The 25,034-nt window shown below is 37.8% G+C and overlaps 1 protein-coding gene across 4 annotated transcripts in view; it reads left to right on the forward strand.

Moving 5' to 3' along the window:
* The window catches only part of LOC150076519 (nucleolar complex protein 4 homolog B-like), a 249,639-nt gene extending 238,041 nt beyond the window's left edge, over positions 1 to 11,598 (forward strand). For all 4 annotated transcript variants that reach the window (XM_090387058.1, XM_090387056.1, XM_090387057.1 and 1 more), the window contains one exon: positions 8,557 to 11,598. In XM_090387058.1, the coding sequence (XP_090243184.1) occupies positions 8,557 to 8,673 (117 nt within the window). In that variant the 3' untranslated portion in view covers positions 8,674 to 11,598. The remainder of the gene's footprint in view (positions 1 to 8,556) is intronic.
* Positions 11,599 to 25,034: the final 13,436 nt, after the last annotated feature.

Raw genomic sequence — 25,034 nt, forward strand, 5'->3', positions numbered from 1 at the left:
AGACCGCAAACTAAATTTCCAAGCCCACATCACTTATTTGAGAACTACTTGTTTAAAGCATTTGAATATACTTTGTTCAGTCTCATCTATGTCATGGGGAGCTGATCGGTGTACTTTGCTGCATCTCTATAGAAGTTTAATCCATTCACGACTAGATTATGGTTGTCCAGTGTATGACTCTGCCAGGAGCACTACATTAAAACGGCTAAATATGATCCATCACAGTGCTCTGAGAACTGCGCTGGGAGCTTTCAGGACTTCTCCGATCCAAAGTCTATATATTGAAGCGCATGATCCCCCATTACACCTGCGTAGAAAAACACTACTGCTTCACTACGCTGCTAAGATCCAGACTCTACCATCGCACCCAAGTTGGGAGTATCTCTATAATACTCGTTGGGATGCCTTCTATGAGAGCAAGCCAAATGAAAATACAGGTGACCCCCGCTTAACGCTGATCATTCGTTCCGGAAAAACAGAGCGCTAAGTGAATCCGCACTAAGCGAGCGCCGCTTTCCCATAAGGTAACATATGTATTTATGAGCTGCGGTCGGTGCCATAGGATATTTCCTAATAAATAATAAACAGTAATGAAAAGATGCACAAATGTCGGTCAAAATATTTAATATTCAAATATTTGCACATATAAAATATTCTGCATTGCATACGTATAATTATGTGGTAACTACTTGCGTATCAAAAGTAAATTTAAAATTCCAATTAAAATAATGAATTTAATTTAATTGATGAATTTAATCATGACAAATGTGTGGATTTTGAGTTGAACTTTGGCCCTCTTCCAAATAAACTAAAAGGGGTATTAATTTTAAATCCCCCGCAGCGTTACAACCAACAATAAAGTCAACCGATCCTTCGCCGCTTTGAAACCTGGCATGTTTTTTTCTTCTTTCAATATGAAACTTCTTTTAGGCATTCGTTTCCACAAAAGTCCTGCTTCAGCTATGTTAAAAACTTGTTGAGAAGTATAACACATAATACCCCTCTTCAACAATTTCAACAAGTTCTTTTTTGAAAGTTTCGGCTCCTTGATCTGCACTTGCGGCTTCTCCCTGGATTTTAAATCTATTCAACCAGCCCTTACTAGTTTTAAATGGTTCCACATTTTTTTTTTTTTTTTTTTTTTTTTTAGGCGAGTTTTCTGCAGATCATCATATTGGCTAATCTCTTTCTCTCTCCTTTTTTAATATTTAACTTAACTGAATTCTGCATTGGAATATTATCTTCAATAAAATTAAAGTCTTTCCATTTCAATCCTAATAGCCGGCCTAGTCCTAGTTGCTTGCAGTGGAACAGCTATCTTTCCTGCTGCAAAAATTAATTCCTTATTTTTTTATAATTGTTCTTACAGTTAAAGTTGCAAATCCTAAATTATGGCACACATCCGTTTGTCGTTGACCGGAATCGATTCGCTTCAAAACGTCTAATTTAATTTTCAAATTCAGTCTTTTTCTTACATTTATAGTCTTCGTACTGCGCCCAGACGTTGTTGCATTTTCATTCCTATCAGTCATTATTAGCTCTTCGAAAATGTAACTGCATTGGTTGAATTAATTACGATACAATGTTCAAGTAAACTTTCCGTTATGCACGATGTCTAATACTCCACTGAGTGATGACTAGACTTCGGATAAATGCATATAACGCAAATATTACAAGCAATATACTTGATCATTTTTTAAAATGTTGATCTCGGAACTACGTAACAAGTCACTGTACTGAAACTAAATTAGCGTGCGAGAAAATTTCACTGAGCGTGGGAAAATTTCTCAAGTCGGCGTGGGAAACGTTTTAATGCTGTTTTGCTATTCATTTTCAAGCTATCGACTCCATCAAATGAAACGATTTCGTTAAATATGTCAAAAATGTAATCTGTAAAAGAGCGTTATAGTAATCTGTGACAGTTCTTATATTATAACCCGTTATAGTCAGATACGGGTTATAATATAAGAACAGCGTTATAGCGAATCAGCGTAAAGTGAACCGCGTTATAACGGGGGCCTGCTGTAGACCGGCCTCTCTCAGGATCAAAGAGCTTGTTCAAACTTGGGATGTCAATTTAAATGAAATTTTCCAAGACACGACTACACCTGTTGCTCCTTGGACATATGTGTCTGTCTCTCAAGATACATACTTCCTCCAGTGGGGAAAAAATATACCTTCCTGCAATATCAGACAGTTACATTCAGCTCATGCTACGGACAACCATGCCTGTAAAATTTATACAGATGGTTCAAAAACTGAGAGTATGGTAGGTGCTGCGGCAGTTTTTCCTTTGTTTACAAGTTCAGCCACACTACCGCTTGCTTGCAGCGTCTTCACAGCTGAATTATATGCCATTAAGTTAGCACTTAGTAAGATAATTGAGCTTTTCATCTCATCTGCCATAATTTACACAGATTCTCTCAGTGCTGTCTCTGCCATAAGGAAGAATTCCTCCATTTCTCACCCTACATTGAAACAGATTCATTCCCAGCTATTCGCGTGCAGTGTGTCCAATCAGTCAATCAGTTTTTGCTGGATCCTTGGCCATTCAGGCATTTCGGGAAATGAAAGTGCTGACTTTGCCGCTAAACATCCACAACCCGCTCTCTCACAACATCCTCAGGTTCCTTTCTCTGATTTTAAGTCTGTCATACGCAAAGCCTGCTATGATAAATGGTCACAGACCTGGAAAAGTGACACTACCAATAAACTTTACCAGATAAAAGAAGATCCAAAGCTGTGGCTGTCTGGCTTCCGAAGAAACAGACGAGAGGAAGTGGTACTGGCAAGACTCAGAATTGGACACACTCACCATACTCATCTCTTTCTATTATTGGGTGAAAGCCCACCACAGTGCCCATCCTGTCAGACGCAACTTACAGTCCGACATTTCCTGGTTGATTGTCCCTTACATTCAACCATCCGGTCAAACACTTTTCAGTCTCTCTCTAAATTGAATATATCGCCTGATTTATCTCGCATCTTAGGAAATGAAGCAAATATTGAAGAACTTTTATTATATCTAAAACATATTGGTTTATTCAGAAGCATATAATTTTATCTCCCTAACAATATGCTTTTTGTCAATTAACGATGAAGAGACACAATTTGGCCGTAGTAGACCTTGTGTCGTTAAACCGAACTACAACAACAACAACAACATTCTTCTTCTCTGCCACTAGCCTCATTAATTCGTATGACATACATTTAAGCCTGAACCTTGAACAGTATTTTTAGTTGGAATAAAAAGCCTAGTAGCCTCCAAAATTTAAAGTCCCTGAAGGCTTACCATTTAGAATTCAATGTTGGTAACATCATCAGTTGATCCCACTGTACAGAATTTAAAAACTGTCTGAGACCTCTGTAGTCACCTTTACGAAAGCAAAAGCCCTTCCTTTTAGCCTTGATGGTAGTTACATCCTTAAATAATTCCCACATCAATACATTGTGATCACTGTCGCCCAGTGGTTTCTTTATCTGCAGATTCTTAATGCCTGAAGAATCACTACTGATAATCAGATCAAGAGTATTACTCACTCTGGTTGCCTCTCGAACATGTTGCTATAGAAAACAGTCATCCAATAAATCCACAAAAGTCTTGCTAGTCTGCGAGTCACCAACCCACAAGTTCCAGTCAATATGTTGAAAGTTAAAATCTCCCATTATAAGACATTCTGATTTACTGGTCCACTCTATTTCTCCTCACCATTGCTCATTATACTCATCAGATTAATTAGGCTTGTAGCACACACACACACACACACCTACTCTCATTTTTCATTTCCCGGTGCTTATTTCACACCAAACAGACTCAACACTGCATTGTCCACCAACATCAATTGGAGGCACTTCCTTATATTTTATGTGTTTCTTAACTAATAGTATAACCCCAACTCTGCACTGCCTATATCTGTGTGACACCACGTCTCTGCTATCCCAACAATATCTGCCTTTGATGTCTTCACTAGCACTTCAAGCTCATCAAATTTATTAACTATACTCCTAGCCCTTGGTGTACATGCAAGTATACATGCACCTGTTCCTGCACCTAGCCACCCTAACACAGCCCACGTATTTACTTTTTTATGTAAACCCCAAACACGAGAGGTATTAGAACCTATAGTACTTAGTACCGTGCTTGGGTTGGAGATTGAGAAGACGAAAGAAGATATTTGTTGACATTGGACTTGAACTTCTGTAGACTGTAATTTTCAGGAAATACGTATGAAAGAAGGTTGTTTCAGAAAACGGCAGTTGAATGAATAAACGAGGAAGATGAAAAGTTAGTTCTGTGGGCACCAGGCAGTACTAGGTGGTAGATGACTCTCATCAACCGGTGCTTATTGGAGGCTTGAAGTGGTGGAACCCATGTTTAGTCTCTAGAGCTAAGTTCCGTCCAACCCTTCCCTATCTCTTCCATCATGCAGTATGATTGATGATTTTTGAGGTTATGATGAATGTCGAGGCGAGATCCAATATTCCTTACATTTCGAGGGTACAGCTCTAAAACGGTGTTCGCAGGCCGGCCGCTAGTTAGTACACCGGACTGAACCTATTGGTAACTCTCTAGGAAGCTTCCGGATCAGCTAGTGTATAATCTTGCTACCTCTACTCTGCCAGATAGTGACTGGAGGGAGTCAGAGTAGTGTGTATGCGGGAAGCATTGGCGAGGCCACGTTATGTCAAGGATCTGGGTATATTCTTACCACATGTACGCCATATCCAAAAATTTCATTACTTCATACAGCATGTCCCACCCACTTTTTCTTACTATTGAATACACCATGAATTGTCAAAATAATAGAGCAAGCTTATCTGCGAAAAGATCTAAACCTCCCAAGGACTTCCTAATTCATTTCACAAATATACGTGGTCTCAATTCTAATCTCAATGATGTCCATTTCCACTTGCAGTCTTCCAAACCCCATGTACTTTTTCTGACTGAATCTCAGTTATCAGTTGATTCAACTACTGCTCATCTCAGATATCCAAATTATTTGCTGTATGATTCCTTTCGACTCAAAGGTGGTATTTGTGCATATGTCCGTTCTGATATTCCCTGTCAGAGACTTGGCAATTTGGAATCTCCTCTCTTTGATCTTCTCTGGCTTAAAATCTCTCTACCTCATTGTGTAAAATTCATCTGTTGTCTCTACCGTTCTCCCAACTCCACTAATCACTTGGAGCTCTTTGACTTCCTCTCTTTGCAACTTGACTTTCTCCAGTCCAACTTTCCTAACAGTGAGGTAATTTTCCTTGGTGATTTTAACGTTCACAACTCCAGCTTGCTTCCGTTTTCTAGTCACACAGACCCAGCAGGTCGAGGTGCTGAGGCTTTTGCAATTACTAATGACCTAGCACAGATTGTTCATTTACCTACAAGAATACCGGACAATCCTAATCATACAGCCAATACGCTTGATCTTTTTCTCACAAACAACCCTTCTAAGTACAAGGTTGAAGTGAGAGGTCCTTTAGGCACTTCATATCACAACTTGGTGATTGTCTCTTCTCCAATGGATCCTTTATCTCATGGCTATTCCCAACCTCGTATTGTTTGGCATTACAAGAATGCAAAATGGGATGACCTGCGAGACTTCTTTTCCTTGGTCTGATTACTGTTTCAAAACTTCTGATGTCAACGTTTGCTCAGATCGTGTCAGTGAAATTATTCTTGCAGGAATGGAATCCTTTATACCACACTCCACTTTAAAATCTCGTCCTTTATCTAAACCTTGGCTTTCCAATGAATGTGCTAAGGCTGTCCAAGAGAAGAACGTTGCATATCGTAATTGGCTTGTTTCTAATTCTTCAGTTTCATTTTCTGCCTGCACCAAAGCTCGCAACAATTGTAAAGCAGTTATTAATCAGTCCAAACTAGAGTTTGAACAGGCTAAGAGTAGAAAACTTGCTTCTTGCCCTAATGGTAGCCGAGCATTCTGGTCTCTTGCCAAAGCTATTGGCCGCAACTTTTGCCCATCTCTGCTCCCACCTCTGTCCAAACCAGATGGTTCTGTTGTCACTTCAGCCAAGGATAAAGCTGACCTGCTAGCATCCCATTTTTCTTCGAGCTCATGTATTAATGATCTTGGTAAAACACCTCCCACCATTCCCAACACACTCCATTCAATGCCGCCTGTGGTCTTCTGTCAAAAGGATATCAGAAGGATTTTGATGAATCTCGATGCTAAGAAAGCTCCAGGTCCTGATGGTATTTCTCCACTTGTTCTCAAAACCTGTGCTCCTGAACTTACTCCTATTCTTTGCCGCCTTTTTTCACTTTCTTATTCCAAAGGTGTTTTATCTTCTGCTTGGAAATTTGCTCATATCCAGCCAGTTCCTAAAAAGGGTGACAAATGCCTCCCATCCAATTATCGTCCCATTGCAATTACTTCTACTCTTTCTAAAATAATGGAGAAATCAATTAACCGCCAACTCTTAAACTACCTAGAAACCTTCCTTCTGATCAACGATCACCAGTATGGATTCCGTCAGTGTCGATCCACTGGTGATATTCTGGCTTATGTTACCCATTTATGGACTAATTCAATGGAAAGGTTCAGTGAAACACAAGTAGTTGCTCTTGACATCTCAAAGGCTTTTGATCGTGTTTGGCATAAAGGTCTTCTAAACAAGCTTCCATCTTATGGTTTGCCAACTGTTTTTAGTAATTGGTTATCCAGTTTTCTCTCTGATCGCTCACTGAGGGTGATGGTAGATGGCTCTCTGTCTTCTAACTTCTCCACTAATGCCGGTGTCCCCCAAGGTTCAGTTCTTTCCCCCACTCTTTTCCTCTTGTATATCAATGACCTTCTTCCATTGACTGGAAATCCTATCCATAGTTTTGCCGATGACATTGCATTCAACTTTCCATTTTGAGAAACCTTGTCCTGCTCAATCAGCTTCAACTTCTCGAAAATCTGCTGCCAATTCCTTAAATGCCGATCTTCAGGTAATTCTCCAGTGGGGCAAAGACAACTTAGTTGATTTCAACCGTTCTAAAACTCAGTCTTGTCTTATATCTCGCAAAAAGGATTCTTCTGCTCCTATGCTTATCTTTAGTGACACTCCAATTTCTAGTCAAAAGGATATATCTCTTTTGGGGATTACCCTGACTTCTAATCTCTCTTGGCACAAGCACATTACAAATATTGCTTCCTCTGCATCTAAAAAACTTGGTTTTCTCTTTCGCTCTCGGCGTTACTTTTCTTCCAAACAGCTGCTCACTCTGTATAAATCGCAAATCCGCCCTGCCATGGAATATTGTTCCCACATCTGGGGTGGTGCTCCCAAAACCTCTCTCAGGCTTCTTGATTCCATTCAGAAGAGGGCAGTTAGGTTAATTGATGATTCATCTCTAACAGAGTCTCTCCACTCGCTGTCTGTTTCTGCTGCATGCCTCTTCTACAGATACTTCCATGGGCACTGTTCTTCTGAATTAGCTTCTATAATTCCCGCTCTCTTTCAAAACAGTCCGAACACGTGCTGCCACCAGCCAACATCCATTTTCTGTCCAACTTCAAACGCACAGAACCAACTTTTCATCTTCCTCATTTATTCATTCAACTGCCGTTTTCTGGAACAACCTTCCTTCATACGTATTTCCTGAAAATTACAATCTACAGAAGTTCAAGTCCAATGTCAACAAATATCTTCTTTCGTCTTCTCAATCTCCAACCCAAGCACGGTACTAAGTACTATAGGTTCTAATACCTCTCGTGTTTGGGGTTCACATAAAAAAAAAAAGAAAAAAAAAAAAGCAGTTATCTTCAATATTAAATTTTAGAAACTCAGAATTTTCAGAAATCTTTATAAAGAACCAGTGTCCATTTCTTCCAGATTGGTGTATTTTATCATTTGAGTCATTTCAAATGTGTATTTTGTAATAATCATGAGATTAAACAAATTGTTAATTATAGAAATAATACTTGCAATTATTAGGTATTGGAATTAATGATTATTTTATTGCAATCCACAGCCAGTATAATTACGACTTTTGACATGGAGAAATCATCCTTATGTTTTTAATGTTTATTATAATTATATTTCTTAGGCATTCTTTATGTGGCAGAGTTTTATCACATGTTTTTCCACAAAATGTTTCCCATCAGTTATTTGAAAATGCATCCCCAATTTATTAACATTGCATTTTCCAAAATCTATGTCGGGAATTCTCTGCCAGCAGTTCACTTCCCAGTGTACTTTTGATATTTTTGTTGTTGCAAGTAAAGAACACATTACTAGAATATTACAACAATTCATGTTACATTTTGCTGATGCAGGTTTCTATTTGTAGGAGAGGATAATGAGAGAAAAAAAAAAAAAAAAGCGGTAATTTTATTTTTTAACAGGCCTGAAGACGGGAAACAGTGAGTGTTCCCGAAACATAGCCATAAATAGTTTAAATGTTTAGCATTAAGTTGATTCATTTCCTTAAAATTTTGTTTTGATAATAAATCACTTAATCTACCACATGATATAATAGTATAGTATCTATCAATTCATTAACATAGTCATTTCTTTCATTAGGTGTTTTTTTTTTTTTTTTTTCAGTTATTAGAGAAAGCAAAGAAAAAAAAGTTTGAAAGTACACAGTTAACACATAATAAACCTTCGGGACTCTTTGATAACCAAGATGATAAAATGGGTGTGCAGTGGATAATGAAATAGCTGTTAACAAGAATTGTTTCTCTTTAAATAAAATTTGTGTAGTATAACATTGTCAGAAATGTTTTATCTGCCAAATATTTCATTACATATTCATTGTATATAGATGCCCTACTGAATATTTAGTGTTTGGTCAAAAATTGTGTATTTATTTTATTGCTGAATTCTTTCTGACATGTTTGTTTCTCTTTCCACAAGCATAACATCGTTATAAGCTGAAGGGCCTCTTCAGTGAGGTATAAGATCTATTAATCCTTGTTGCCTCAACACAATGAAAAAAGAAAATCAGAAATATCACTTTCAGGTGCTGAGGTACTTCTGTAATTAACCTGAGCAGGTGAACTTGCTCAGGCTACATAGAAAATCATCAGTTACTGAGTGTAAGCATCAATAACTGAATCACCACTGTAGCAGTCCCGATTCATAGTATGCTCTGAATTAGCCGTATAAATGCCCTCAGGCTATTCTTGTTGCAAAAAAAGTGTGTGCTTAAAAACACTAACTTTATCCTTCCTCATGATAGATTTGATATTCCTTCCTAAGAGTGCTTTGTAGTTGTTTATGTCAAAGTTGTTTCTGCAACTTCTGCCAAATGCTCCACACAATGCATTTATTAAAAAACTCATACAATCTGGATTCTGGATTTAATGAATAATCTTACTCCTAGAATGCTCTGAAATAGAAGCCGTAATCTTGTTTGTAGCCTTCTCCACACACCTGGAAACTGCACACAGCATACATTAATATCTGAAAATCCTAAAGTTTTGTTCTGTTACACCTCAATAAAAAATGTGTGTGCTGATGTAACCAGTGAAACAAAGGACACATCAGCATTCTTGTCTCTGTTTCTCTCTTTTTACTAGGCGCCTCCGTAGCCAGGTGGGAAGGAGCAGCAGTGCATAGCACACGCTTCTTGATTAGACCGGGGTTCGAGCCCGTCGCCACCAAATATGAAGGATGCGGAAAGGTCAGGGAATGACCACCGCATATCCCGGAGCAATATGGCCTTAGTTGCTAATGCTCCTAAAAACCAAAAACAACAACAACAACAACAACTCTTTTTACTCACTAAATACTTCGTGGAGAACCACAGCCTTCTCAACTATGTTGTAGCCATCCTTCTGCACCAACACATTTAGAAATGGCAGGATGTCATCCCCTTTATCTCTGAAGTAAACCAAATAGGACTAGTCAAAAAAAAAAACAAGCAGAACAAAATCAACAGTCCTCCATTAGAACAATATCAAAACAGCATAATATTCCATGACAACTGTCTGTGAAGTTCTCCAATCCATTATTCACTGGTACCCATACAAGATTCATGTAGTGTAAAAACTAAAACAACAATGATCCAAATAACATAACAATGCTGGGAAATATCTTATGTACCAATGATACTCATTTCCAATTAAGTGACAGAGCAAATACCCATGTTTTTGAGTGTAGGGATCACAACCTCCAGATATTGTCATTGAAGTGCCTTTCCACTGGCTATGTGTTACAGTTTGGAACCAGATTAATTTCATAATTGGACTGTTTTTCTTAAAGTGAGTCAAGCTGAAAGTCTAAAGATACATATAGTGATAGCTAAGGAATATCTTATAGACTGTAGTCTTTAATGTTTTATTTGATTTCTGCTCTTTAGCATAAAGAAGAGGATATTTGGAAGCAAGTGTTTTTATGGGGCTCCTCTGACAGCAACCACTCCAGAAAAGTGCCAAGCTGTGGAAATCCTTGTGCTGAATGACAGATGTTTAAAAATGCAGCAAATCTCTAGAGAATATGCATATCTGAGGGATCAGTTATAACCATCCTTCATGAACATTTGAGCGTGACTAAGGTCAGTGCAAGGTGGCTTCCCAGATTTCTGCCCCCTGTGCAGAAGCAATTCAGAATACGGTTAACTCCAGAATTGTTACAGATAATGAAACATGGGTTCATCAGTGGGATCCTGAGACCAATCAGACTCATTACAATGGAAGCACAAAGGTTCTTCCCCACCCAAAAAATTTCGGACACAACCTTCAGCTGGCAAGATTGTGGCCACCATTTTTGGGATACTGAGAGAATTTTGTACATTCACTATTTGGAACAAGCAGATGGTCACTGGGGAGTCATATACATCCCTACTGTACAATCTAAGGGATGTCATTAAGGAAAAATGCCATGGAAAACTTTCCAGAGGTGTGCTGCTGCTGCTTTGACTGACTTTACAGAACTTACCCATCCACCTTACAGTTTGGATCTGGCCTACCAGCGACTATTTCCTTTCGATGCCTCAAGAAAAACATATGTGGACATCACCTTGCTGATGATAATGAACTGAAGTCTGCTGTTTCTATGTTCTTTGATGGACAGGACAAAGAATTTTATTTGTCTTGTATTTCCTCCATGATGGAACAAGTGTATTGAAGTTCAGTGGAGTTAAATTGAAAAATAAAAAAAGATTTTTGCCTCTATCTCATTTCCTTCATAGGTAAGTAGATAACTTATTGAATTTCCCTCATAGAAGAAGCCCCAGCTTTCATTATCACAAACAGTGGAAATTAGTGAAAGTTTTGTCATAAAGTTGTGTGCAGAAGATCAGCACAAATAGCATTGTTTCTTTTTGCTTATTTTTGCTTTTGCTTATGTTCAATTTATGTGCTATTGCAAAAATACCTTGACTTGTTGACCTGTTTTTCATTGATCTAACCTTGACCTATTCAAGGTTAGAATAGGTCAAATAGTGAAAATAGGTCAATTCCTTGACCTGTTTTCACCCATACACAATTTTCCATTCACTGCTTATCCATCTCCATGTAACCTGGATCTAAAACTGCAAGATGCAAAGATGTCAACAGGAAAGCATGTTTCACATGCTCGTGGTAGGAATGAGTCTGCTTCACTGGTCCATAAAATAAATTACCCAAATAGCTACAGGAAAAAAAAAAAAAAAAAAAGAAAAACATTTAGTCCTGGAACTTTTGGGAATACCTTGTGTAAATTTAAACAAAAAAATCAAATAAATTTGCCGTCGTTTTTTAAGTGGGTCATATCATTTCACACTAGCACCATCTCATAGTGTTTTACAAGAAAGTGAAACAAATTTGTGGTTTTTTTTTTTTTTTTTTTTGGCCGTATTTTCAAAAAAAAATAAGGCCAAAAAAATTGCATTGCTGTTTTTAATCAATTCAGCTGGTTGTTCAAAAGCGTTTTTTTTTTTTTTTTTTTCCCTTTTGTAAATTGAAGTGTTTTAACTTTATAAAAAGATTGTTCTAAAAGTCATTGTTTAATTAAGTATTCTAATTTATATGCATAAAATTTGTAAATGCAAAATAATCTGTAAATGGATAGCAGGAATATACTAAATTTTTCAGACTGGCTTGCCTGATGTAAATATTGTTTTATAAAACACATGATACTAATTTGAATGTGTTCAGTTAGCTATCATTTCATTGTTTTATTTAAAAAAAAAGAGACTTGTTTATTTGTGTTATATCAGTGAAAAACTGAATTTTCTGGATTGTTGGTATTTTCAAAATTTTAGCTGTACAGAATAATTATTTTTAATAGGGGCAATATTTGTTTTTATTTATAAAAAAATTATTTTTTTATAACACTGTTTAAGAAATTAAACAGTATAAAACTTTTCAAGAATTATATCCACTCGTTAATATGTACTTCATAAAGGTGGCATTTTGAAAAAATGCCAGCTCTAAATAACTTTTACAAGCTTGTGACTATGTTGCTCTGGTGTCCTGGTATGAACACTGAAGTGAACACAAATGCTTGTTTGAAATGAGTTGTACTAAATTTAGAAATTAAATCTTTAAGTTATAAATATAAGTAAAAATAAATATATTTTAGCAGAATGAAATGAAAGTTTTGTGTAATCGTGGTTTATACACATCTCCTTTAACACTTTCACTGCCACCTATATTTGAAAGAGTGTGTCCAGTGTGCTATAATTTTTGGTATGTTGAAAAACAACAACATCCTCAGAATTCCAAAAATTCATAAATAATGGTTAAAAGGTAAAAGTTTATTTGTGTACCATCAACACAAGCAAAGAACAAATAATATGTGCCAATATTTGAGTAGTTGCAGTTTGGAAACTAGACACCTTGGAGGAGATTTGATTGAGGTGTTTAAGGCTCTGAGAGGCATCAGTAAAATGAATGAGGACGAAATTTTCAAGATTATAAATGCTAGAACTAGGGGACATAAAATTCAGGTTATGGGGGGGGGGTGTATTGGAAATTCAGGATTGGACTTCCAGAAGTTTTATTTTAGCCAGCGAATTATAAATTACTGGAATAAGTTGATTACATGGGTGGTAGAGGCTGACAGTTTGTGGAAATTCAAAGGTCATCTGGATAGTACCTTCGGGAGAGGGAAACGCATAGGATGATAGGTTTAATTTCCTTTTTTTTTTTATCATTGTTTTATTCGGGGTCCCCCCCCCCCCGTTTGCTGGTGTAGCATAAGCCATAGGCTTTCTTGCATCATGCGGCCATTACTAATACTAGTTGTTAATTTCACGTGCCTTTACTTTTATAACCACTCGTTTAGTGGCTGTTTAAAGAATGAACATTCATCACTTCTAGTGCCAAAGAACCATTATTTTTAATGGTTCTTTGTTTCCTGTTATTTATTATTTATTTGGTATGTATTATTTATTTGTACTAATTTTATCTGGTTAACTGTTTTTAAAAAAAAGTTGAAAAATAGTCAAAATTATGGCATTATGGTTATAACAGAGCCATGGTATCACTGTGCAAAATTTGGATATCACAATTATATGTACAAGAAGAACAGATATGTAAGTGGTTGAAGGGGGGGGGGTATTCTTTTGGCTAAGGAACAGATTCTAAAACAATTCACCCATTGACAATTGCCACTGTAATTCCAAGTCAGTCTGATGTGATGTAAACACTGCACAGCTTCCATCTGTTTAGATTTATGATATAGAATCCATCGTTTTGACTATTTGATCCTTTCTCCATATTTTTACAATAACAGCTTCTTTCCTCTCTTTTTTGCAGAAAAATAGAAAAACTAGATTAAAACAGAACTTTTTTAAAAAAGTTCTGTAGGTTACTTATTTTTTAAACAAATATGAGCATAATAAACAGTTGAAAATAGTTTGCCATAATTGTTAAATTAAAAGTGGGGAGGGGGGGGGCGAACATTCTGCAGGCTTTTCATCACCAATAAAATCATATATAACTCAGCAATATTACCTTTTAATTTAGAAAGCAATAAATTTATAAAACTAATATCATTAAAGATTTATTTTCAAACTATAAATAAATGTTGGAATTGCATTTCCTCTAACTTGCATTACATATAGATCATAAAACTCTGAACCAAAACACTGCCCTTCCTTGTCAATCATAATTATAAATGACCAGTGAGAGACGTATACCGTGAACATTAAACGGGTTGTCAGACGAAGAACTGGTCACTAATATGCCACAACGTTCGTGGCAAATTTTATTGTTTTATATGTTTGGTTTAAAAATCTTACTGCAGGTAAGATTTTTTAAACTAACATTGTGCCATCGGGGTGATTTGTATTGTAAAATCTAGTGGAGTGTTACAGATTCAAACATTTAACACACTCGTGGCAGAAGAGCTGCATGAAAATAAATTTGCTAAATTGTCAACTTAATTTGGAGCTCTGCTGACTTTCTATTGTAAATTTCTTATAACAAAGGGTGTTTCCTTACATAAGACGGTTGGACGTCAGATAGCTTGAAAGAAAATTCATGGATCAATTCATAGTTTCCAACTGAGTTTTCAAATGTTTTAAACTAAATATTATTTAACTTGAACTTAAATATATTTGAGAAACTAATTCTATGTCCATTAGTGCTATTCAGTGAACAAGTATTTTGAACCAAATAAAAAAAATCGCATATATACCCCGTACGCACGAAAGAGGTTTTATGTTTAAACATCTTTGACAACACCTACTAAATTTCGTACAGCTAGAACCAACATAATGAACAATGTAATTTATGCTCACGCCCGCTACTTACTCTATCGAATCAATGTTAGTGATAAATAGGATACACACGCTGCTTACTCTACCGAATCAACATTTGGAAGAGGTTTCTGCAACTTAGTGAGAATGGCCAATGACAAGCAAAAGGTTCTATTCATGCACGTAATTTGGAGTGTGTTATTTCACAATCAAACCAATTCAATTATTCTTAATCGGCCCAGCTGGTTGTGGCAAAACGTTTATATAATTTGCCTATTGGTAAAAATATACAACCACTTCAGCAATACAGACAGGTACTGTAATGCCTACGTTACATGTGCTTCAAATGGCAAGGCTGCTGTTGCGATAGACGGAACTACTACGCACACTGCCCTCAAGATTCCATTTCAAGAAATGTGTCGATGGAAGTCACAACAATACAGCTCGCTGTTTAAGTATGTCAGTGCTAATAATAAAGTCATGATAGGTGCCGAGCTGTTATCACAAATGGACATGAGATTAAAGCAGATAACTGGAAATGTCAAAACGAGCTTTGGTGGGCATAAAAGCCTGCTTTTATGCATGTGTTTTGTGTTGTGCAATGGCAGATTGCTACACATTTTCTAGTTTTATTTTATGCACGTAACATTTCTCATCCATCAAAAAAAACGTGAGGGTGGGCAAATCGTATCAGTGCTGGCAGGGCCTTTTTGCATTGGAGAGTAGAAGATGGATCCGTGCGTGATCTATTTTGCATATAGGCTCAATGCAGTGAAAAGACGGAAAAGGTGGGCTGTTCATCCCATCAACTGCTAGATTTGTAGATGAGAATTTCGTAACCTCTACAGAAAATTAAGTGACGACTGGGACAAGTTTTTTAATTATTTTAGAATGTCTAGAAGTGTTTGGCCACCAGCTCATCATTTGATGAGCTAGTGGCCAAATTCCAAGGAATGATTCAAGCAGAGCAAGATTTGGTGCAAGGCTTGTCATTTTCTCCACAGGAAATGGTAATAACTCAGGTAAGTATAAAAATAAGATTAATAAGTACGGGCAGAGGGAAAAAAATCACTAAGATTTATGAATATTTATTTAGTTAAGTATTTTTTACAATTATTTTTGTTCTTCAAGCAATTTGCTGTAAAATGAAAAATAAACAAAAAATTGAGTGAAAATGTTCAAAAAAGTTATCATTCTGAAATTTATGTCGTCTTATGTTTGACCAAAAAAAATGTTTTTCAAGTTGAGTCATTACTAATCAATATCTTGCAAAGTAACAAAAGTCACTATGATTGCACAAAATCTTGCATATAAAAAATTAGTTCAGAATTATCAGACAAAGTCTGAGTAGAAGACTGAGGATATCCATCAGGACTCATGAGTTGGCTATGCCCTCCCTCTTCTGGTTGCTGGAACTTGAGAAACTGAAGAAACCTCCCATGTGGACTTCTGTGTTTTGGTTGATCTTGACCATCTCCATGCTCTCCAGAACTTTGACGATTATTATTATGATGATGATTTGTTGGTGATTGAATGGGCAGAGTGTTGGGTTGAGTTCCAAGAAAAGGTTGCTAGGAGTTTAAAGACTGGAAAATGCTGAAAAGGTGGATCCGGGTTGTAAAATTGTGGTGAGGGTTGCAGAGGTAGAGGTTGGAAGGAGTAAGCTGGGGGTACCATCATTGGTGCACGGTATTTTTCAGAGTAATCCAGAGCCATTTTCATGACATCCATTCTGAACTTCATCCTCTGGTACAATGGAAGAGGTTTTATAGGGGGAAGTAAGGAACAAAAAAAATACATGTCATCGCAGCTGGGCTCCTGGTAACTGTTAATGTAGTTCTCAATTTTCTGTTCTAGTTTTATCCTCCTGTGCAACATACTAGCAGAATACTTTTGATTCTGCTCTACTAGTCAGACTTTTGTGGAGTTATTGGATGATTGTTTTCTGCAGCAGCATGTTCGAGAGGCAACCAGAGAAAGTAACACTCTTGATCTGGTTATCAGCAGTGATCATTCGTGTATTAAGAATTTGCAGATAAAGGAACCACTAGGTGGCAGTGATCACAGTGTGCTGAAGTGGGATTTACTCAAAGAGGTAACTACCGTCAGGGGTAAAGGAAAGGGTTTTTGCTTCCGTAAAGGGGAGTACAGTGGTCTCAGACAGTTTTTAAATTCTGTACAGTGGGATCAACTGACGATGTTACAAACAGTAAATTCTAAGTGGGAAGCATTCAAGGAATTAATCGTGGAAGCTACTAGACTTTATATACCGATTAAGAAATATCGTTCAAGGTTTAGGCCTAAATGGTTATCAAATGAACTAATGAGACTTGTGACAGAGAAGAAAAATGCATGGGATGCATATAAATTATCAGGTGACGCAGAAGCCTGTGGCAGATATAAGCTAGTCTGTAATCAGGTCACAAAGGAGGTTCGGCAGGCGAAGGCGGATTACGAGAAATCTTTGGCAAAAGATGCTAAGAAAAACAGCAAGGATTTCTTTACTTATATAAACTCTAAAAGGAAGGGGATTAATATGATTGGTCCACTTGACATTGATGAAGGTATATCAGGCTTAATGTCGAAGTTTGCAGATGACACAAAGGTTGGCAGGGTTGTTAATGACAGTAATGGCAGTGTGCTACTGCAACAGGATCTAGATAATTTGGGCAGATGGGCTAAGAAGTGGCAACTGAAGTTCAACCTTGACAAATGCAAAGTACTGCATATGGGTAGAAGTACCCCAGAGAAACGTACCAACTGTGTGGTACTACACTTAAGGTGGTAGAAAATGAAAAAGACCTGGGAGTAATTGTGCAGTCAGATATGAAGTTTTCTGAGCAGTGCAGACAGGCTGCTAGGGCGGGTCATGGGGTTTTGTCAATGATATATAGGAATTTTGCTAGCAGGGAAAAGGAGGTGATTGTCCCTCTGTATAAGGCAATGGTCAGGCCACGCCTTGAGTATTGCGTACAGGTCTGGAGGCCTCATTTTAGGAAGGATGTAGATTTGCTTGAGCGTGTACAGAGAAGAGCAACACGATTGGTGAGGGGAATGAAGGGATTCTCTTACCAAGAGAGGCTTAAGTTCTGCAAATTGCAGTGGCTGGAGACTAGGCACCTGCGCGGTGATCTGATTGAGGTCTATAAGGCCTTGAATGGGTTGAGCACGCTGAATTCTGATGGGATCCTTCCACTTGTTCAGATTACCAACCTACGGGGACATAAGTTCAAATTAAGAAAGGACAGATGTAGAATAGATGTGCGGAAATTTGCCTTTAGCCAGCGGGTGGTTAATTGCTGGAACAAACTTCCATCTGTCGTTGTAGAAGTTGATAGGTTAAATAAATTTAAGGAGGAACTGGACAGGCATTTGGAGGGAATGGTGTGATTTTTTTTTTTTTTTTTTTGGCTGATGCTGCATAAGCTCCTACACTTGCTTTCTTGCATCATGTGCCACTACTACTACTACTACTACTCCAGTCCATTCGTCATCTGTTTCCGACAGATGAAACGCCACCATCATCTTCCCAATCTCCGTTGTTGTTCTCAGCCACTTCTGGTTGAAAAGAAGGTTGTCTGGTTATCAGGCGTTATTGCCTTCAAGATGTGCATAAATGTACATTTTCACAGCTTTTCGACCTTGCCCGGTCCTGGTTTTCTTGTTTCGGAGGTAACGAACTTAGGAATCTCAAATATGTCTCCATTTTTCCTGTAGCTCCTTGCCTGAAAAAAAAAAAAAATGAATAAATATACAAAAGGTTTAAAAAATATGAAATACCTGAAGAGATTAATTATCAAAGCACAAAATACCCAAATATAATTTTTCAATATGCTACAGTTGTGCCCCCATATCCGCTGATTCGGTTAACCATGAAAAAAAAATGAAAAAATCTGGAAAATTCCAGAAAATAAAAAAACGGTTCATAAGTTTCAAATCGCCCGCCAAGCCAGTCCTTGTATAGCACAATAGTTGTGTTCTTAGAAACCCTCATGCAATATAAGTAGCAGGCCCATAGGGTTAGGTGCCAATCACCCACCATTGAACATACATTTGTAACCAAAACATGACTATTACATAAAAAAATATTGTGCTTTTTGCTTCTATCGTAAGCAACTTGTTCTTTGATCTATCCAAACAGATGACAGCCATTCCATCTCTTCCAATTCTTTGTGTCTTGATCTAATGGATTTTGTTACACTTTGAGTTGCTCCTGCTATGAAAGTTGTTTTTTATTTTCTCTGCATTCTTTCTAATTCTCGGCGTTGTATCATTTAAGCTTGTAGCGCGTGCAATATTGCATGTTCTTTCATTTTGCTCAAAGCATTTCACAATTTCATATTTTTTTCTCTATCGACAGGCGGACTGGCCTGTCGGACCTTACCGGTGGACTGGAGGCCAGCGGAGACTGCTACAAATTTTCCTGAGTAAGAATTTTTGACCCAGTCCGTCTCTGTCTATCGATATTGCTTTTCATTTTCTCTCTGAATCTGTAGTGTGTTCACCAGGACGCTTTTCATACCTTTTAAGTATTTTACTCATTTTTAGGGAATAAAGCACAATTACAAAATGAGGCATGCTTGACACAAACAAAGCTGTGCACGTGTAGCAACTGAATAAACACCTTAAAGTCAGGCACACTATTAACACCTCACTAGCTCACATTTTACTAAAGCACATTTCTGGAGGTCACTGCCATAAAACGAAACAATTTCCAGTTGCGTTTCTGGCAGTAAACTTGACGGAATTGTGTGGGTGTTTACGTTATTATGGTGGATTGTATTTCCCCTTCACTGATATAAAAAAAAAAAATACATTTTCAGAATCTCTTCATTCCTATCATGTTGCGTTTAGTTGGGATGATTCCTCGTTCGATAGGCATTTCTTGTAAACAGGCAAATTGTTCATAAGCGAATTCAGTTCGTGTTTGTTATATATGATATTGTTCGCCTATTTATAAATCAGATGATCGAATTCGTGTAGTATAAACACGTGTTATATGAGGACTATGGGCTGTAACATGAAGTCCACAGCCCAGTACATGGCTCATCTCCCTTCGTCCCCATACCCATGCTCCAATGTGAAACTTTTCTCCAATCTGCCTCTAGTGTTCTCGCTGATGGCATTCGTTCTAACATAACCTAACCGTTGTTTACTGTAATAATGCCCCCAAAGTGCAAGAGTAGTGCTTCTAAGCCTAAGAGAAGCTGTGAAGTGCTTTCCCATTAGTTAAAAAGTAAAAATTGTCGATATGATTGAAAGAAAGAAAATCATATGCCAAAACCCAGGTTGTATGGTAAAAACGAATCTTCGATTCGTAAAGTAAAGTATAAAGACAAAATTCGTTCTAGTTTTTCTGTTGCACCTAAAACTGCTACACTGTGATAAGGTGTTAGTGAGGTGGAAAGAGCATTAAATGTTTTGGTGGAAGATATGAACAGAAGAGGGATGTCCATTGATGGCAATGTGTTATGGAAAAAGGACTTGGAAAAAAGACGAGGCAGAAGAGGAAACCAAGCCATTTACAGCAAGCAGGGGATGGTTGCATAGATTCAGAAATAGATTTAATCTGAAAAATATAAAAATACTGGAGAAGCTGCTGCCACATTTATGGCAGAGTTAGTATTTGAAATTGCAGGTGCCTGCAATCTCAGTAGCTGGGGCGAAACCCACAATCTGGTTATCCTCGCTGAAATTAAAGAAAATTATAGAGGAGGGAGGCTACCATCCTAAGCAAGTTTTTAATTGCGATGAAACAGAACTGTTTTGGAAAAAGATGCCCGACAGAACCTATATCCGCAAAACAGGCACCAGGCTTTAAAGCATGGAAGGACCAATTGACGGTAATATGTGGCAATGTGACCAGGCATATGATAAAGCTTGGCATTGTTTATCGAGCGAAGAATCCTCTTGTTCTCAAACACAAGCAAAAATTATTTGCCCGTCTTCTGGCAACACAACCTCAAGGCATGGGTCACAGCAGTGTTATTCACTGAATGGTTCCACGAATGCTGCATCCCCAAAGTGAGGAAATATTTGGAGAAGGAAGGGGTTGCCTTTCAAGATTTTATTAATAGACAATGCATCAGGCAATCACCATCGAAGATCCTAATGTGCAGGTTGTATTTTTTTTCCCTAACAAGACCCCACTGTTTCAGCCACTCGACCAGGGTATCATTAGGTGTGTCAAGGCCGCATACACCTGGCAAGTGTTAGAGATGATTCGAGCAGCGATTGATGCCAAACCTGACATTGAAATCATGGACTGCTGGAAACCATTGCTGATGCAATAACATTCATCAAGGGCGCAATGGATGAATTAAAACCAGAAACGGTGAATGCATGCTGAAAGAATTTGTGGAGTGAAGTCGACCATGATTTCAAAGGCTTCCTAGGAATCGACGGAGAAGTAAACAAGATGATCCGAACAGCAAGAGAAGTTGATGGCAATGGATTGGTTGATATGACATCTGAAAAAATGGTAGACCGTATTGAAGAACATTGTGAGGTTTTGACGAATGAGGAGTTGGAACACTTTGTTAGGTTGTCTACAGATGAAGAAACAAGCTGAACCAGCAAAGTGGACACTTGAAAAATTTGACAATGTTTCGGATGGTACAAAACTTAAGAAGATAATGGATTACGATCTTATGATGGAATGCAGTATTAAAGTTCCATTGCTTCATTTGATAACGGAAGCAATGAAACCTCTCCAGCTTATATATGTTTGATGAATTAAAAAAACGAAAGAATTCCATATCACGATGTTCTTCAAAAAGGTAGAAAAAAAAAGTGTCCACTATCGACGATCCACAGCCATCAAAATCGTCTACTCCTGGTGTCATCCAATGACCGTCATCTTCAGCTTCGGGAGATGTACCTTCTGACGTCTTGTTGGAAGGTCAATAGCGTAGAAGAACGTCACAATGCCTACACCATCACCCCACTTCATCTCATCATCATAGGCACTGTACAGTATCATCGTCATCAGGATTATTTCAGCAAAAACGGAGAAGCTGATGAGTACCCACAATAGGCTATGATATTTTCTAACAACTTTTCATTACATGATCCATACAGGTACAGCACATGATACAATAGTACTGTACGAGTATTTTTCACTGTAAAATGTGTAACAGTACAGGTATGTTTTTCTATTGTGCTTCGTCTTTTGAAGTGTATAAAAAGTATAATTTTCATTGCTCCATCATCCTTTGATGCATATTTTTTCAATGCTCTATCGTCTCTCGAGGATTAGGCTAAACCGTCAGAATCCCTTTGATTCGAGGGAGGTGGGGAGAAAAGAGTACAGTACTGCATAATAATGTACAATGTACTTTTTTACCATATTTAATGTTGGTAATGTCTTACTGTACGTTTAATTTATCAATTAAACTTTAGTATACGTATGTACAAGAAAATCACGTATATGGGGTCGGCACATGACGATATAGCCACGGTTTCAGCCATTCACGGTAGGTCTTGGAACGTATCCCCTGCGTATACGGGGGTCTTACTGTACTTTGTAAATCTATTTATTGCAACCTCTTTCTCACTCCTGAGGAATCCGAGAGGCAAAAATTTGAGTATTTTGTAAGTTTTTATTAATAATATGTTCTTTTCATAATTTTCGTCAATTCTGATCTCTTATTATAGTTACCTCCATTTCAGGTGTGTAAAACCTTTCAAAGTTAATTCCAAATTTTTTGCGCGGTATATCTATCTAAATTTAGATGTTTCTTTATGTTTCAGTTACTTGGGACCTGGCTGTACCTACACAGATTTACATTATATGTTTGAGTTTGAAGTAACTACAGCAAGCTTGATTGTTCCAAACATTTGCCATCTTTTGTAGATTGCACAATACAATGACGTCCTCCGCAGTGTTTTTTGAGGAGTTTTGGCATCAAACTGCCGGAGGTTTCGAGAAAACATTCCTCAGAAAACTTTCCTCATTGTATGGTTCCCATTTTTTTTTTTTTTTTTTTTGCAGTCCTGAAGGTTAGTTCCCTGGCAAGATAGCAAGATATGAACACGCTTTTGGTATAGTTTGACCTTTGTGGATTAGGCCAATTTGTTTTTACATGCCTTTTAATTTCAAGTGAATGTGAGGTTTCCAACGTTTTACATTTAAACTCAAAGTAACTCCTGAAAGGTCGAGATTTGAGTACAAATGTTCCATGTTTTAAAACTTGAAAAATTGTCTCATAGTTTATCGAAAAGTCATGTGTTCATATAACCAGGCTATGTAATGATAAATAATATTAATAAAGAACAATAATAACAGTCTAAACTTACCAATATTCACTTTCTCCTGGGCGTCCAATCCTTTGAAGTCTGGGTGAAATGCAGTACACAATTCCGCATCCTCCATATTTGGTGGTGACGGGCTCGAACGCCGGTCTAATCAAGAAACGTGTGCTACGCTTCTTGATCAGACCTGGGTTCGAGCCCGTCACCACCAAATATGGAGGATGCGGAAAGGTCAGGGAATGACCACCGCATAACCCGCAGCAATATGGCCTTAGTTGCTAATGCTCCAAATAACAAACAAACAAACTTCTTTCCATTGACTTTTCTTTAGATTTCTGTTTTTGTTCTCCTCCGATGATGAATCACAAATTGCTTTCTTAATCTCACCTATAAAACGTTCAGTATCTAAATCCTCCATTCTTTTTACCAAAGTAAAAGAAAAAATCACTTCAAGTGACACAATAACTCCACTTGGATGGAAACCTCCACGCAATTGGACTGATTGATCTGACAGAGCAGTTGCAGCATGATGTCTAGACAGCGCACGACAGACAAGTGGCGCGTTTGCATAAACGGACCAATTAGACACCATGTACTTAGAAAATCCATGCGACTTTTTGCCGCTGGCTCATATGTCTTTCAGACGCGACGGCAACGTAAACGGACGACAGAGCATAAAATGATCCATTTGTTCCCAATGATTTATAGGCTTAGTTCCCTGGCAAAACAGCAAGATATGAACACGTTTTGGGTATGCCTTGAACTTTGTGGAATAGGCCAAAGTTCAAACTATACCCAAACGGACAACATTTTGCCTTCAGCTATTGCATGACACAAAACCCATGCAAAAAAGCAGGCTTAATCCCGCTTTTATGCATGTGTTTTTTGTCGCGCAACAGCTGACGACAGATTGCCGTGCGTTTTCTAGGTTCATTTTATGCATTTGTCAAAAAAAAATGCCAGGGCCTTTTGGAGAGTGGAAGATGGATCCGTGCGTGATCTATTTTGCGCATTGGCTCATTGCAGTGAAAAAACGGCAAAGAAGATGGGCTGTTCATCCCATCAACAGTGCTAGTTTGTTGATGGGGAATTTCTTTACCTCTATGGAAAATTAAGAGACGACAGGGACAAGTTTTTTTAATTATTTTAGAATGTCTGTAGCATCCGTTTGATGAGCTGGTGGTCAAATTCCAAGGAACGATTCAAGCTATGCAAGATTTGGTTCAAGGCTTGTCATTTTCTCCACAGGAAATGTTGGCAATAACTCTCAGGTAATTTTTTTAAAATAAGATTAGTTTAAATCCGACAGAGCGGTTGGCAGCACTGATATCTAGAGAGCGCACGACAGACGTGGCGTGTTTGCATAAAAGGACCAACTAGACACCATGTACTTAGAAAATTCGTGCGACTTTTTGCCGCTTGCATTGTGTAGGGCGCAACGGCAACGTAAACGGACGACAAAAGCATAAAATGATCCATTTGTTCTCGGTGATTTATAGAACAGACGACATTTTGCTGTCGCCTGTTGCGAGACCCAAAAACGCATGCATAAAAGCTGGCTAATGTAAAACACGTTAAATACAAATGCTAGCAGTAGGTTACATTATGTACCTGGTACCGAATATTTTTTATTTTATTTTATTTTTTTAGCTGGTGTTATATAAGCTTTTTTTTTTTCTTTTTTGCATCATTTGCAACTGCTACCATGTTGTTTTTGGAGATCAAAGGTCTGGATTGGGGGGAACGTTATGTTGAAGAGACAAGGTAGGGAAAAGATCATATGGGGGAACATACTAGAGCAATAGAGACTGCACACTATGGGAAATCTGTGGTTGAGCACTTCTGGGAAGATAACCGTCATTTTCCAGGCCATTCTATCCGCATAGATCGCTCGTTGGTACCGAAAATGGCTTGAGGGCTTGCAGTTTTTTCTTTAGTGCATTCAATCAATAGAGATAGGGAGGCCGTATTCACTCCCCCTTTGAGACCATAATTCTTAGACGGGATGAGCAATTTCACCTGTCACGCCCGAACTAGTTCCAGTCGATGTGTATGTTTAGGGGATCCCATGCTCGTATAGGAAAATGTGCCGTAAGCCAAGATCCTATTTAAGGATATGTGCCTTGACAGTAAAGTTCCA

The sequence above is a fragment of the Mastigoproctus giganteus genome, chromosome 13 (genome assembly GCF_048544385.1).
Source record: "Mastigoproctus giganteus isolate SK-2022 chromosome 13, ASM4854438v1, whole genome shotgun sequence".
NCBI lineage: Eukaryota > Metazoa > Arthropoda > Arachnida > Uropygi > Thelyphonidae > Mastigoproctus > Mastigoproctus giganteus.